Source organism: Rhinopithecus roxellana, chromosome 14 (assembly GCF_007565055.1).
Source record: "Rhinopithecus roxellana isolate Shanxi Qingling chromosome 14, ASM756505v1, whole genome shotgun sequence".
Taxonomy (NCBI): domain Eukaryota; kingdom Metazoa; phylum Chordata; class Mammalia; order Primates; family Cercopithecidae; genus Rhinopithecus; species Rhinopithecus roxellana.
The window spans coordinates 11,482,290-11,497,789 of NC_044562.1; the positions used below are offsets into that span (position 1 = coordinate 11,482,290).

At 54.9% G+C, this 15,500-nt stretch overlaps 1 protein-coding gene across 1 annotated transcript in view; it reads left to right on the forward strand.

Moving 5' to 3' along the window:
• GLI2 (GLI family zinc finger 2) overlaps positions 1 to 15,500 on the forward strand; it is a 259,657-nt gene that overhangs the window by 215,001 nt on the left and 29,156 nt on the right. The window contains exons 4-5 of the mRNA XM_010376433.2: positions 2,713 to 2,915; positions 6,689 to 6,874. Coding sequence (XP_010374735.1) covers positions 2,713 to 2,915; positions 6,689 to 6,874 — 389 coding nt within the window. The remainder of the gene's footprint in view (positions 1 to 2,712; positions 2,916 to 6,688; positions 6,875 to 15,500) is intronic.

The following is a 15,500-nucleotide window of genomic DNA, read 5'->3' on the forward strand; positions in this document are numbered from 1 at the left end:
CAGGCCCCACCTGCCACCTCCAGGCCCAGCTGCCTCCATGGCAGCCCCAGACAGTGGTGTGCATGTGGCCGTGACAACACCTCACTCCAGGCCTCTCAAGGGAGGCTCACCTGGCCAGTGGGATCTTGGTCACCTTGAGCAGACTGGGCCTGCAGTGTGGCCTCACCATGTAGCTTGAAATCCCCACGTGATCACTGACTTTCGCAGGGGGACTCAGCTGTGGTTGGCACACCCCACAGGGCAACCCTGGTGCCAGGGAGGCTGGCATTCCTGGGACCTAAGAAAGCCACCTAGGGCCGCCGGCATCTGATCACAGGCTACTGTGACCTCAAACCCTGGCTGGCATCCTGCAAGCTCTGGGAACCTGCTCTGCCTGGAGTGTCTGGGGAGGACTGAGCAGTCAGGACAGGAGGCACCTCAGCTATTCCCCCAGCCTGTAGACACCCTACATTCTGCTGAGCCACACTCAGGCTTCCGGAACTTGTATCCTTCAGTCCAGGTCCGCCCCCAGGAGCCATACAGAGGTGATGATGTCCCAGTGCCTTCTCTTCACAACCTGCACATCCCAAGGCAGGATGTGAGTGTCATCCTGCTGCAGTCACAGGCCGGAGCCCACAGGACCTGCCCTTAACCAGGGATGCATCAGCCTGGCCCCACTTCTCCTCTCCCGGGCACACATAGCAGCCCCTTCCTAGGCTAAAGCTGTTAAGCCCCCCGCATTTCATGCAGTTCCCATGCATAGGCACCCACCTCTACAGGCAGGCTGTGAGAACATCTTGAGGTTGTGTCTTGTGACTTACTCCACAGTCTCCCACCCATGGTGCTCAGTGGCTGGCACACAGACATGTGGCTGTCACTGATTCTGAAGGTAACTCTGAGCACCTGCATGGCGCCAGTTCCTTGCCAGGTGCTGAGCATGCAGAAGTGCCTCGGACATGCCCTGCTCCCAGGCAGAACCCGGGAACCTGGCAGATGCACCTGTCAGCTTGAGCCTGGAACAGTGCTCCCTAGGGGAGCACAGACAAGGGATCTTGAGCCAAGAAAAGGGGCTTCAGAGAGGGTACCACCTGCTGGGCTGACAGGGATGAGTTTGCCACCACAGTATAGGGTGCAGGAAGGCATTGGAGGCCAAGGATTGGGGTAGGCAAAAAGACAGAAGCAGGTTCGTGGGATCTACATGAGCAGAGCAGTCACATTTGCTGAAGCTAGACAACCAGGCCGTGGAAGACTCCCTCCAGGCCCGGCGCAGCAGCCTCCCAGGGGGAAGTTTTTGAAACCCAGATGTGAGGACATCTGGATGACACCTGTTTGGGTCCTGGTTTGTACTGTACTGTAAGCCCAGTTTTCATGCACTATTGAGCATGATCAGTAATTATCTCTGGTCTGCTCAGCCAACAGACAAATCATTTCGTCCCTGAAATAACCGATTCCAACAGTGCCCTTTCACACGTCCAGCGACAATCCAGTGTGAAAACTGTGAGGGCCTCCTGGGCACTGCTGGGTTAGCCCTCAAAGTGTGGTTCTAACCCTGTAACAGCAGTTCTCCTTTCATGACTACCTGCCGTTTCTCTGGCACAGTTCTGGGGACTTTCATCCTCACGACAACCCTATGAAAAAGACACTACTATGATCCGAGTTCCGCAGATGAGGAAACTGAGGCTCGGAGAGGTTACAGCGTGATTCGGCTGGGGTTCTAACCCAGGTTTGTCTGACTCTAACACACTCTCTCTTTTTGCACAATGTCAAATTATGGACTGAAGAAATCAAAGTGAAATCTTGTGGTTTCTGGTTGCTGGTGACTTAGCTGTGGTTTCGCAGCTGCTTCACCGTAAAGTCTGATTCATCTTTAATGAGAGAGTTTTGGAGTAGATTACCTCAAAATACACCTGCAGCTGCATAGAGGCCCCAGGTCAGCAGACCTGACATAAGGGCCCGAGGTCACATTGAGTGGATTCCATGACTCTTGGTGGCCAGATTGGGGGACATGGGGGTGGACCCTGGCCATGCCAGCCCAAGCCAGGGGCACCAAGCCAAATGCACACCTGACTGTTGGGGCATCTGAGAAGGGTGGCTTTGTTAGTGCTAGGAGGAATTCCATGGCGAGGAGATATTCCACGATTTTAGTTGGGGCTCACCAATTTCAAAACTCGCCTTGAATCCTGACCCTGCGGCCGAGCTGGTCACACCAGCAACCAACCATCCAACTGAAGCCAGAAATTCTCCACTTGCAGGGCATCTCCTGATCCCCCTGTCTTTTTCACATATCCTGTTAGCAGTATGAGCTCTTTGCGTTTTACCCGTGGTATTCGTATTTTCATATTCTTTTTCATACATGTTTCTAGCATGCAGGCCTGTGCCCAGCCCCGAGGAGGCACTGGGGAAGCCGCAGTGCAACTGTGACGTGTGGGCGGCCAGGTGTGCCCGTGCTCCAGCAAGTCCAGTCGCGGGTGCGAGGTCCATTCTCCAGCGTGGGACTGGCGAGTGGGCGCACGCACCAGCATGGAGCTTTCAGTCTGCATTCGCTGGCTAATGCTTGAGAGTTCGGACTCTAATTCACAGATGACCAGGGGATGTCGGTGTAGCAAATAATAAGTGCAGGTTGTTCTGGAAAGTCTTTCCAGGAGAGACAAGGACTGTCCATGTAGGTTTTGGGGTCTTGGTGGGGTTCCCTCTGTGTCCTCCTTCTTAGACGGCTGTCCATTGTCTCTGCAGGCCCCCCACCCTGAGCGGCAGCCCTGTCATCTCTGACATCTCCTTGATCCAGCTTTCCCCACACCCAGCTGGCCCTGGGGAGTCCCCCTTCAACGCCCCCCACCCATACGTGAACCCCCACATGGAGCACTACCTCCGTTCTGTGCACAGCAGCCCCACGCTTTCCATGATCTCTGCGGCCAGGGGCCTCAGCCCCGCTGACGGTGAGTAGGGTCTGGGGATGGGGAGGGGCAGCTAGGGCATTGGGGCGGGGCACAGCCAGCCTCTCTCGCACTAACACTGTCAACTCCCCAGCCTTGGTCTCCTTGAACAGTGAGTGACCAGGCTGGCGTTCCTTCACACTTCTTCCAAACAACAGGTTTTTGGTTTTTATGCTCATTAAAGAGCACTTGGTAAGCACTCTTTTGCATGCAAACCATACATGATTTACCATAATAATAACAGTAAGGGTCTATCCAGGTAGGTCCTGTGTAGCTGAGAACCACTGGTTGTAACCAACCAAAGTCTGCAGGAGCTGGTGTTAGGAAAGGGGATGTTGCGTTGGGGTGTCTCGGCGGAGTGGGCTGGCTGCTGCCTGCGTCTCTGTTAGATCTACCCCTTGCGGGTTAATGCAGGAGGCCTCCAAGTGGCAGCCCAGGCCATGGGGCTCCGGGGATGAAGCTGTGGCATTGTGTCTTTCAGTTCAGATGCTTGACAGAGAAAATTGATTGGCCCGGCTCAGAGATCAGATGGCCACCCCTGGTGTGACTAATTTCAGCCAGAAAAGGGCAGGGTCACATGGTACAAATATGTCTTTATATGTATAAAGCAGATTTAAGTTTTATACTTCTAGTCCCCACCCACCCCACCAACAGACACATGCAGACACATATTAGTAACCCAGACATTTGGGGACCAGTCCCACCCCTGCCGTCTCCCTGGGAAGTGCAACCCCACCCATAGCGTGGCATGGCCCCGTGCCACCCCGACAGTGCTGTTCGCCACTCATTGTCCCCATCCTTGAAAGCAACCAAGTGCATCTTCTCAGAATACACGAAGCTGAGACTTGACCTCTCAGGCTAGAGGACATCTGCAACTTGAACTTGAGAGCCCCATGGGCAGAGGCTCTAGGAAATGTGGTCCCAGTGAGTCTCTTATCACTACCAGCATTCTCCCCCAGAGGAATGCATCCTCTTCCAACTGGTGGGTGTGACCATGAGTTGAAGCAGAGTCCTGGCTCTGAGAATGTGCAGGCTGGAATTTCACAATGAAAAGGAGGCTTCCAGTTTTCAAATGTGCAGAAAGCCTCCGTGAAGCGTTGACTCATCTTCCTGGCATGGAAGTTTCCACTTTGCCTGGTCCTCACCAGAGAGAAACCAAACAAGGCAAATGGTTGTAGCCAGGGGGCTTGAAAATGGCTAGCCGGAATGTGGCACCATTCTGAAATGGCCCCTCAAAGTCAGAAGTCAGCCCTGAACTCTGCGTGTGTCACCTCTGTGGCCGTGACCAAGCTGGGGTGCCCTGAGGCCTGTGCTGCCTCTACGCCCAGCTGCTATCTTGTGGACAGTGGGCCCAGCCCTGTCCACATCACTCCTGAGGTCCCAGTGCTGGGATTACAGGCATGAGCCACCGTGCCGCGTCCATGACGGGCTGACCAAGAGTGAGAGGACACGGGTCAGGTTCCAGATTCTGCCTGGCTCATACTAACACTGTCAACTCCCCAGCCTTGGTTCCCTTGGACAATGACCAGGCTGGCGTCCCTTCATACTACTCCTGAACAACAGGTTGATGCTCACACCTAGTATGGCAGCTGAGGGGTGCCACCCAAAACACAGGTCCACAGCCTAACCCCCAAACCTGTGGGTATTCCCTCATTTGGAAAAGCGGTCTTTGCAGATGTCATTAAGTTAGGTCTCTTAAGCTGAAGAGATCATCCCAGATGATCCACACAGGCCCTAAATCCACTAACTGGTGTCCTTACAAGAGACAGACAGAGAAGGCAGACACATTCACGCCCATCCAGGGACACACAGAGTCCCAGAGGAGAAGGCGATGTGAAGGCAGAGGCACAGATGGGAGTGATACGGCCACAAGCAGGAAGCTGGCAACCAACAGAAACTGGAAGAGGCCAGCAACCATCTTCCCCTTAAGCCTCTGGAGGGAGCACAACCCTGCCAGCACCTTAATTTCAGATTTCTGGCCTCCAGAACTGTGAGAGAATAAAGTTCTGTTGTTTTAACAACAGTTAACACCAAGTTTATGCTAATCTGTTACAGCATTTACCCCGGGAAACTAATACACCTGGTAACAGGGCTTCCAGGGAAGAGGCAGAAGGAACCTGGCTGCTCTCCCAGGGCCGGGGCCATGAGAGATGTCCGTGGGAGGAAGGAACAAAGCACCCTCCTGGAGATGCTCAGGAACTAGGGACACTGTATTCCACTGACTGCAGTGTAGCCCATGAAGAGCTGGGTGGGCTGGGCACAGTGGCTCATGCCTGTAATCTCCGGATTTGGGGAGGCCAGGTGGGAGGATCACTTGAGCCCAGGAGTTCAAGCCTGCAGTGAGCTAAGAGCGCACCACTGCACTTCAGCTTGGGCAACAGAGTGAGATCCTGTCTCTAAAAAAAACATTTAAAAAGGAGCTGGGGGTGGTGAGACAGAGCTGCCCCTGGAGGAGAGGCCTTCGACCAATGGAGCACCATGCTATCTATGCATGAGTTCAAGATAGACACTGAGGTAGCTCCTGGAACACCCACGTACCCACCCACAGCCCCACGACATAGCAGGGACCTGGCTCATTTGCATGGCCCTGGCTCCCACAGGAAGTAGACCAGGTACTCCGAGGCCTCATCAGCCCTTGGGCTACTAAGTGACCAAGGATGGCAGATTAGGCTCAAGAGCAGCTGGCAGGAGGTCCGAATTCGAGTCCTGTGTGCCCTGCTCGGTACCAGCCCCAGAGCCTGCCGCGTGAGGTTTGGAAGCTCATCGGTGATCCGAGGCGGTGTTGGCCAGACCATGCGTGACTGGGGTCAAATGGGATCTCCAGGGAAGGTTTTGAGGGAAGGTGGGTAGGCAGGAAGGAGTAGGGGAGGGAACTTTGGGCATGGACAATGGAGGCAGAGGCTGTGGGCGATCAGCCTGGCAGGAGGCCTGAACTCTTGGGAGATGCAACAGGAGATGGCCAGAAGGAGGCAGAGGAGGATGGCAGCTTCCATGGCCCGGTCTCCTGTTTCTGTGAAGCACGTAAGAGAACTCTTTTGGAATGTGTCGAGACTGCTAACAGAAAGGCTGCAGTGCACAGTGGTTAGGAGCTTGCTTCCTAGATTCAGACTGCCCTCTTTGCACACCTGTGGACTCTCGATGGGGCTGCTAGGTTTCCAAGCTCCCATTCGTTTCCTGACACCATCCTGCTGAGGGCCAGCCTCCCTCGGATGCTCTGAATTTCATCCTCACTGCCTCTTTCCTAAGCCCTGGGCAGGGCTGACCTCAGGGTTAAAGCAGACAGCCCTGAAGCTCTGCGCTGCAGGGATAAGGATGTATGCAGGCCAGGAACTTTATCTGGCCAGGCCTGGCACCCTGACAGTGATCTCACCCTGAATGTTCAGGCACAGACTGACCTGGCCCAGCCGCGTGCTGCCGAGGTGCCTCTGTTTGCACCTTCTTTTAACTTTGAAGACTCTGCTGGACTATGGATCCTGTTGACCTGGAGCTCCGGGATTCTGAGGGGCATGGAAGCAGAGTAGGGAAAGATTGTTTATGAATCTGATGAAATGGGGGAGTATGGAGGTCGGAGTTGGGCCTCCTTCAGCAGCAACACTGCAGCTCATGCCAGCCAGGCCCAGCACAGTGCAGACAGTGGGGCAGCCGGGTGAAAGTGCCGAGGAGAGAACCCCCCACACCAGGTGTGCATTTCTCTTTGCTTTTTTTTTTTTTTTGGCAGGAAAAGGCGCAGCCAGTGCCAGGTTCTGACGGCTTCTTTCTCTCCCCTCTGCCCACAGTGGCCCAGGAGCACCTTAAGGAGAGGGGACTGTTCGGCCTTCCTGCTCCAGGCACCACCCCCTCAGACTATTACCACCAGATGACCCTCGTGGCAGGCCACCCCGCACCCTACGGGGACCTGCTGATGCAGAGCGGGGGTGCTGCCAGCGCACCCCATCTCCACGACTACCTCAACCCAGTGGACGGTGAGTGACGGCCCCGAGGGGCTGAGGATGGGGCTAGCAGGTCCCCTCTTGAGGCTGAGAAGGTCACTCACTGTTTCTTTTGGAGACGAGGGCCCTTAAGGAGAGGTCGGGCTGTACCTTGATGCCTTGCAGAATGGCTGTCCATAGACACTGAATCTTTGGACAACACTTACTGAGTCACCACGGGCTAGGAAGCATTGTAAGCATCACAGACACCACAGCAAATGAAGCTGGAACTTACAGTGTGATGGGGAGAAACAGATGCTAAGCAGCTCTAGGAATTACATATGAAAGTAGCCAATTACAAATGGACCGGGGAAACAAAGCAGGGGCAGGGGAGTGAGCACTGGGTGAGTGGGGTGCAGTTTGGGATGGGGAAGTCAGAGGAAGCCTCACTGGGAAGTTGAAATCTGGGGGCGAGTGCTCCAGGCAGAGGAAATTGCAGTGCAAAGGGCCTGAGGCAGCAGTGAGCCTGCCGAGCTCAAGAAACAGCCAGGAGGCCAGTGCCAGCTGTGAGGAGTGGGAGTGGGGGTGAGGCCAGAGTTTCTAAGTGGGGTCTTGCCAACCAGTGCACCTCAGAAAAGACTGGCTTTCACTGGAGATGAGGCTGGGCAGAGGAGAAAAGAGAGCTGACTGACTCACACAAGGAATCTCCTTCCGTGCTCATGTGAGAATTGATTTGGGGGCAAGATGGAGGCAGGAGGTCTAGTTAGTAGAGGTGGGGAGAAGGGGCCAGGTCTCGGGAAGACCGTGAAGGTAGAACCACAGGATGTGCTCCCAGCTAGAATATAGAGTTGAGAGAAAGAAGGGAGTTGAAGTTGACCACAGGGTCTCGGGCCTGAGCATTTGAAGGATGGAGTAGTAACTGATCTGGGAGGCTATAGGTGGGGCCCTCATAGAAGGGAGGGAAGTCAGGTATCCTGGGTAGATGATGCTTTTGGTGCCTGTTAGACACGAAGTCCTTCCCACCCACCAAATGCCATCCTCACAGCTGCTTTCAGAGGGACACCTGTGACCCTCTCACCATGAGCCCTGGGGTCAGCATGGAGCCTGTCTCAGGGAATAGTGGAGGGGGTGGAAGGCTCAGCACCCCCTCTCATCCCCTAGTCAGTGCCACTCCACCTGCAGGTCCTGGAGCCCTGGCCGGCGGCGCACAGGGATGCAGGGCAGCCAGTAGAGCCGGAAGCCACCGCTGGGGACAGGCAGGCACCTCCTGCAGAGCCAGCCTCCTCGAGCCCTGCCTGGGGTGGTGGTTTCACTCCCTGATAGCCCACGGCAGGGAGACCGTTCTGCAGGAGCAGCCCTGGTGTCTGCAGGGCCGTTCAGCCTGTAGCAGGTTGGGGATCGGCTGGTGGGAAGTCACGTGGGACCAGGCAGGGCCGTGAGATTCAGGGTGGGCTACCGCCTTTGCTCACCCTGACCCTCCCCCAGGGCTCTGTTCCAGGAGAACCCTTCACTTCCCTAAGGCCTGGCTGAAATCTCACCTCCTCCAGGAAGTCTCCCTGGAAGCCTTATCCTTTGCTTTCCCCTGCCCCCTTCAGTCACTGGGACAGCTCCCTCCTCTGGCTCCTACTTCATTCTTTGCCTGGCCCACCTCATACTTACAGCAGCCTCCTCAGCTATCTTGAGCATCTCCTGCTTCCCAGGAAGAGTTTTGCTGAGAAGAGGGCGGCTGACCTCCGAGGCTGGCCCCTCATGGATGTGGTCCTCACCAGGCCCTGATGGGAGGCCATAACATGCCTCAGTGATGCCACCAGAATTTGGTCCCTGTGTCTGTCCCGTTCTTCCTTGCCTTTCCCAGCATGGTGTTTAGTCCAGGGTTAAGCACACCATCCAGATGTTCAACAACACCTCTCGGCTCTGTAGGACATTGACGTCCCTCTGAGTACACACACGTCCGTGTGCTCTGTTCCCGTCTCCTCTCAGCAGCCCTACATGGTGCTCCCACGAGCCACAGTGAGGTGTCAGAGGTGCTGAGAGAAAGTTGTGTGCTAGACACGCTTCTTGCCAATATTAGAAACCTAATAGCAGCAACCGAATGCATGAAGGATCATGTGCAAATTGTCACACCCAAATGTCAGCTTCTTCCAAGCAGGACCCTTCTTCCAAGGGACTGAGGGTGGCATCAGGACAATAGGAAAGTGGACGAGGCAGAGTAAACCATGGCCAAGAGAGGTAAGATGAGGCAGGTGTCCCCACAGGGCAGGAAAGGCTAAGCCAGGCAGCCAGGAGTCATCCAGTGATTTGCAGCATGAGCGTCTGCTGTGTGTGTGTAAGTGTGTGTGTGTGTATGTGCATGCATGAGAGACAGTGAATTGGAATGCAAACTGCCTCTGTTCTGTGCATTTACACACATTCTTCCATGTAACTCCCTTAGCCACCTTCTGAGGCTAGAAATATGCTCCTTACTCTAAGATGAGCAAATGGGCTCCCCAACATCTAGGCTTGCCCCAAGCCTTGCTCTGTTTGTTACCAGCACCATCTGCCCTTCCCTGGGCTGCAGTTTCCAGCAGCACATGCACCTGACCAACCATGAGCCCTGGCCCCAGGGAGGGCCAGCCAGGCCAGGTGAACTTGGGCTCAGCCCAGAGCAGCTGGGCCAGAGCCAGAGGGGAGAAGTCGTACAGCGAGCTCCAGGGCAGGCCTGGGTCAGGCCTGGCTGCACGGTGTCCTCCCTGTGGTAGCTGGGCTCAGAGGTGGTGACAGGACTGAAGGGCTGTGGAATGACGATCCCAAGCCCTGCGAGCTGTGTGGATTAAACACATTGACTGAGATGGCACGTGTGAGCCTGGCCCAGTGCCTGGCATACAGCAGGTGCTGGAATAATGCTGGTGCAGGTCTCTTTCCACCAGTATATCTTTCCCTCTTTAAATCCACTCCCTCTTGCAGGATTCTGTCTTCATTGTAGGCAGCTCTGTCCATCTGCTGCCTAAGCCCAGGTCCAGGTCCTCCCAGACCTTTTCCTTGCCATCTCCCATCCATCCCATCCTGTCCCCCAGGCCTCCAAGTGTGGCATGTCACCCTTCCCGGGCCAGCCAGTGACATGTCACCCTCATAGCACTGCTCCATGGCTGCTGCTCATCCAGCATTCCCATCTTTATCCTCTCCGCCATCCTGTGATCGGTCCGTGCCCCTTCTAGCCCCCTCAGGATAAAATTCAGACTTTAGAACCCCCGTCTAGAGGCCTTCCTCTCCAGCTCCTCTCTCCCCACCTGCACACTGTGGTCTTGCCATACACTGCCCCACCTGCAGGTCCCCAGATACCTCCCTGAGCTCGTCCCTGCACAGTGTCCTATGCATGGGGCCGTAGGCCTTCTCCTGAGACCCCACAAGAATCCAGCTCCCGGCCTCTCAAGCCACCACCTAGCTCCACTGTGCTAGTGGGACTCAAGGTGCCCCCAACTGGAACTGGCTGGGACATCTCCTTACATATGGCCAGATGGCCGGCCCCGCCAGGTCTGGGAGCACATCTGGCAAGGAGCGGGTCCTCTGTGTTTGTTGGGTGAGTAAGTGAATGAGTGAATGGCATTTAGAAAAGACCCTGGAATGTAAAGAGACGCTCCAGCTAAGGAAGGAAGCACTCGAGGAACGTAGCTGTTGGCTCACAGGGGGCTGGAAGGGGCTAGGGAGTGGTTTTGCCTTCCAGGCACTCAGCATTTGGCAGCCCCTGGGGCTGAGCATCTGGGAAGCAGCAGAGGAGCGCAGAGGTGAGCTCAGCAGTGGGCGCGAGAGCTCCCAGCCCTCCAGTGGCTGCTGGTTAACTCCTCACACCCCACCCGCCGTGCCTTCTCCGCCTCCACCTTGGGAACACATCTGGCTTCAGGATGCGAGGGTAGTGGGGAAGCATCACCGGATTCCAGAGCTGGCCTGAGCAGGGATATCGGTTTCTCTGGCTCCAGCATGGGGTGGGCGTGGGGACATTTTTCCTATCCATGGATTTCAGGAGCAGATGACTTCTTTCCCTTTGTTCCCAGTTACAATCCAAGAAAATCAGAGTAGTCCAGGATTGTCCCAGTTTTTATTGCTACTTAATACATTTTTTCCAAAACCAGTTTCAACTAGAACCAGAACCTTCACTTCAACTTTTAAAAATGCTTTCTACACTTCCACTCAGCTCCGACGCCTGCGTGGACGGTTTCTCATGTATGTCTCCAGGAGACGCTGAACACAACACCAGCGCTCTCGGCCAGGCGGCTGAGGCTGGACCTGTCTCTGGGGTGTCCCCCGGCCCCTCCCCTCCCGTGAACCATGGGAGCCAGGGAGGTGTTTTCGGTGGGTGCCTGCTCCATGGGTCTGTGCCGGTCCCTCCCGGAAAGCTCCAGACCACCCAGCAGAGAATGTGATTGAGTGTTTCCAGTAGGTTTCTTTTTGCCCAAATTCTCACTGAGAAAATTGTGTAGACCATCCCTGGCACCAGCAGTGCAGCTCAGGAGACCTGTGGAAGGGGCCTGGCTCTCTCTGAGGAATATGTGCTCACACCAGGAAGCCCCCATACACATCGTCTTGAGCACGTGAGCTCTGTGCAGGCGCAGGGGGCCTGGAGAGCTCATGGACAGCCAAGGAGAACAGGCCTTCTCTCTCTGCCTTTCTCTGTCTCTGTGTCTCATGCACACACACTGGTTGATTCGGCAGGTGTTTACTGGGCACCTTCTATGTAGCAGGTGGGTTCTAGGTCTAGGGACGCAACGCATCATGAGCAGCACACACGCCCTGCCTTCCTGGTGCCTGAGCTCCAGTGCAGCCCTGTGTGCACTCCCGGGCGGGACCAGGAATACCTGTCCTGACCTGATGGCCCTCTTACCCCAGCCTCCTTTCTCAGCACCTTCATTCATGGTCCCAGAGGAGGGAGCACTGTACAGGAGAGAACTTTCCAGAGGCTTTGAATGTCCAGCCAAGGCATGGAGAGGGATCTGCCAAGCAGCAGGGCGAGCAGGGAGAGGTGGGTGGAAACTCCATGTGGGTCCTCATCCTGCAGGGCCTTGTCCCCAGTATACCCGTTTGCAAACCACCAGCCCAATTTTTACCTTAGCTGAGTGCCACCTGCACAATTGTGTATTTAATAATATTTTTTAACAGACTCACCTTTTGGGGTTAAATAAATGGTTCTTGAAATGGGACAATGTATTTTTTCCTGAAATGAAAAAATCTAATCCCTGTCTGAGGAGGATGTTCCTGTCTCTGTCTCCATCAAACCTAAAATAGCCTCATCTGGGCCGTGTGTAGCCCTACGTTTGGGAACACACTGCAGTGGTGGAAGAAAGGCCAGAAGCTAGAGAGGACTCTATGACACTCTTGTGGGATTGAACAGCCAAACCTGCGTTCCTCCTGGGGCACTGAGGCCAGGGTGCTGGCAGGACAGAGGGATTTCCCAGGCTCTGATGAAAACCCACCCTCCCTGGTCTTCCAGTGGTGGGTGAAGGCCCATTTCCTCTTGTTCTTAACGGGGTCCTGATTTACAGCAGGAAGACAGGAGCGCTGCTGCGTGGGAAGGTGATAGAGAACCAGTCAGGGAACCAAGGTCATCATTCTGCTGAGCGGCTCCCTGGAGAGCGGGGAATTCACCGGTTGTCACCCGGGCCCTAAAATGGAATTTTCTCATGTTATGCTGTTGAATATTGGTGATTTAACAACAGAACAGCCACCCCCTCCCGCCTCCACCACATTGAGAAGATTGAGCTGTTTCCGATTGAAATGTTGTCTGTTTACAGCTCATACTTCCTCCAAGCCATGCATTTTATTGTCATATTGACACTAATTTGGCTCGGATGTCACCTCCATTCTGACGCCCGTTCTTTATGCTGCCTGTGGATCCGGGGGGTTTTCAGAAACCAATTACATTGATCAAACCCAGAGAGGCAGGAAGAGCTGGTGGAGGGGCTGCCAGAGGCCCAAGTCAGGCAGGGATCCCTTGCCTAGCCCAAGACAGGAAGGGGAACCGAGGCAAAGGAAGCCAGACTGCAGGTCCCTGCATGAGGTGGTGGAGCTGTTGTGTACAGGCACAGGCTGAGCAGTGTCTGTGGGTCATCTGGTACACCCACACAGACTGTTCTGCCGCATCAGCTTCACGAAGCCGATTCATGGTGAGGAGCCTGCAGCACAGCCTGTTTCTCTGTGTTCATCACTTAGCTAGGCCATGGTCCTGGCAACTCTGAGCCTCTCTGCTCCATGGCCCAAACTCTTGCTACTCCCCCATCAGAGGGGGTGAGAGGACTGTGGATGGCTAGGTGTGGGGGCATTAAGGTCCTCAGGCAAGATTTCCTTAGAGCATCTCCTTGGCGAGCCAGAAAATATCTGGGTGGGTGAGGGAGCTGGGCTATGCAGGGAACACATCTTAGCCAGTGAGGATTCAGGGTACCCGAGCCCCACCACCAGGCTGTGTCCTGCTGGCCTTGGTGACAGCACATCCCAGCCCCAGGCTGAGGATGGCATCTGGCACAGAGAAGGCTCCTGGGAGCTGGTGCTAAGATGATGCTCTTTCTTCCTGCCCCTTAGTCCAGGCTCCTGGGCACGCAGGCCTTGGGGGGATTCCCAGCCCCTCCTCCATGGAAGTCCACCCACAGGTATAGATGACATGCTGGCTATCAGCCCATAGCACTCCTGGGGTGGCTGCTGGTAGCCCATCTTCTGCATGAGGCAACCAGTGATTGGCCCAAAGCTACCCAGTTCAGAGTGTGCAGGCAGCGTTGGAACCTGGGTCTGCCTGAGTCCAGGGCCTGTTCTTGTATCTCCTGCCCTTCCCACTGCCTCAGGGAAAGCACTGATCTCCCTCCTGAGTACCTTGGGATTCTCTAGAATAATCCTGCTTAGATGGCACTTTGCAAATCCTGACTGGTGCCTCAGAGTACTGTCTTCATCTCTCTCCTACATGGTGAGCTCCATGAGGGCAGGGTCAGAGGCTTCCCTGCCTGGAGTCCCCATGATGTCCAATCAATGCCTGGCATACTCTCAGCACTGCATGAGGGGGATGGATCAGTGAATAAACACAGGAATGAGCAACAGAAAGTGCTAGTGGGTGAAGCAAGGTCCAGAGGCAGGTGGTGTCGGCGTCCGCCCAGGTGAGGGTGGGCAGGTGGCCAGTCACCCGTGGCCGACCGACATTAAAACGGGCGCATCCACAGATGAATACTCCATGTTCCTGGTCATAAATCACAGGAGAAACCACGGGAAATGAGTGCCAGGCTTTTCTTTCTATTTAGTAATTTATCAAGGGAAGAGGCGCATTAATAAACATATTTCCCATGAGAGACGGGGATAACAGAGATGAATATCACTGTCAGATTTGGCCTGTTTCCTCTTGTTAGGGGCACACGAGAGGGTGGGAATCCAAATATTAGCAGCAGAATCTTTTTTTAAAAATGTGTTACGAAGATGTGTGTGTTTCTTACTTTATATCGTGTTAGATGGTTTTTCCCCTCACATTACCGCATTTGCCACTCAGTTTGGAAGTAATAGGAGCCTTTCAGAGAATTCACTTTGGCATCTTTCTTTGAATTTCCTTTGAAGTGAGGATTGACAGGGAGTGGACTCAGTAAATAAGAACCCAGAAGCTGAGAGGATACCGAATGCAAGCCGACGAGTGAGTGTCTGATGACAGCTGTGTTGCTGCGTGGCCCAATCATCTTTCCTAGACTTGCTGCCCCTCACTCTATTATTGACTGGAGGCTTGCCCTGCCCCTTGGAACAGTCCTCCTAGCCCTTGAAGAAGCCACATTCATTAGCAATTTCATTTTGGAATGCCTGCTGGGTTTTAGGCGCTATTCTTGGTGTTCTGTGTGTGTCTTCACAACAGCCCTGCGAAGCAAGCCACACTGCCGTGATTGTACAGATGGGGAAAGAGAGGCTCACGAAAGCTAAGTAAATGTGCTCCAAGGAAGCCACAAAGTGACAGGCTTGACAGGGACGGTGGCAGAGGCTGTCTGTGTGCCTCTGCATCGTGTGTGTGTTTGTGTGTGCATCCACCTGGGTGTGTGTCCACCTGGGGTGTGTGTTTGTCCACATGGGGGGGGTGTGTCCACTTGGGGTGTGTGTGTCCACCTGGGGTGTGTGTGTGTCCACCTGGGGGGTGTGTGTGTGTCCACCTGGGGTATATGTGTGTGTCCACCTGGGGGGTGTATGTCTCCACCTGGGGTGTGTGTGTGTGTGTGTCCACCTGGGGTACATGTGTGTGTCCACCTGGGGTATATGTGTGTGTCCACCTGGGGTGTGTGTGTGTCCACCTGGGGGCTATGTCTCCACCTGGGGTGTATGTGTGTGTGTGTGTCCACCTGGGGTGTGTGTGTGTGTGTGTGTCCACCTGGGGTGTGTGTGTGTCCACCTGGGGGGTGTGTGTGTGTCCACCTGGGGTATATGTGTGTGTCCACCTGGGGGGGTGTGTCTCCACCTGGGGTGTGTGTGTGTGTGTGTCCACCTGGGGTGTGTGTGTGTGTGTGTCCACCTGGGGTATATGTGTGTCCACCTGGGGGGTGTGTGTGTGTGTGTCCACCTGGGGTATATGTGTGTGTCCACCTGGGGTGTGTGTGTGTGTCCACCTGGGGGGTATGTGTCTCCACCTGGGGTGTGTGTGTCCACCTGGGGTGTGTGTGTGTGTGTGTCCACCTGGGGTGTGTGTGTGTGTGTCTTCACCTGG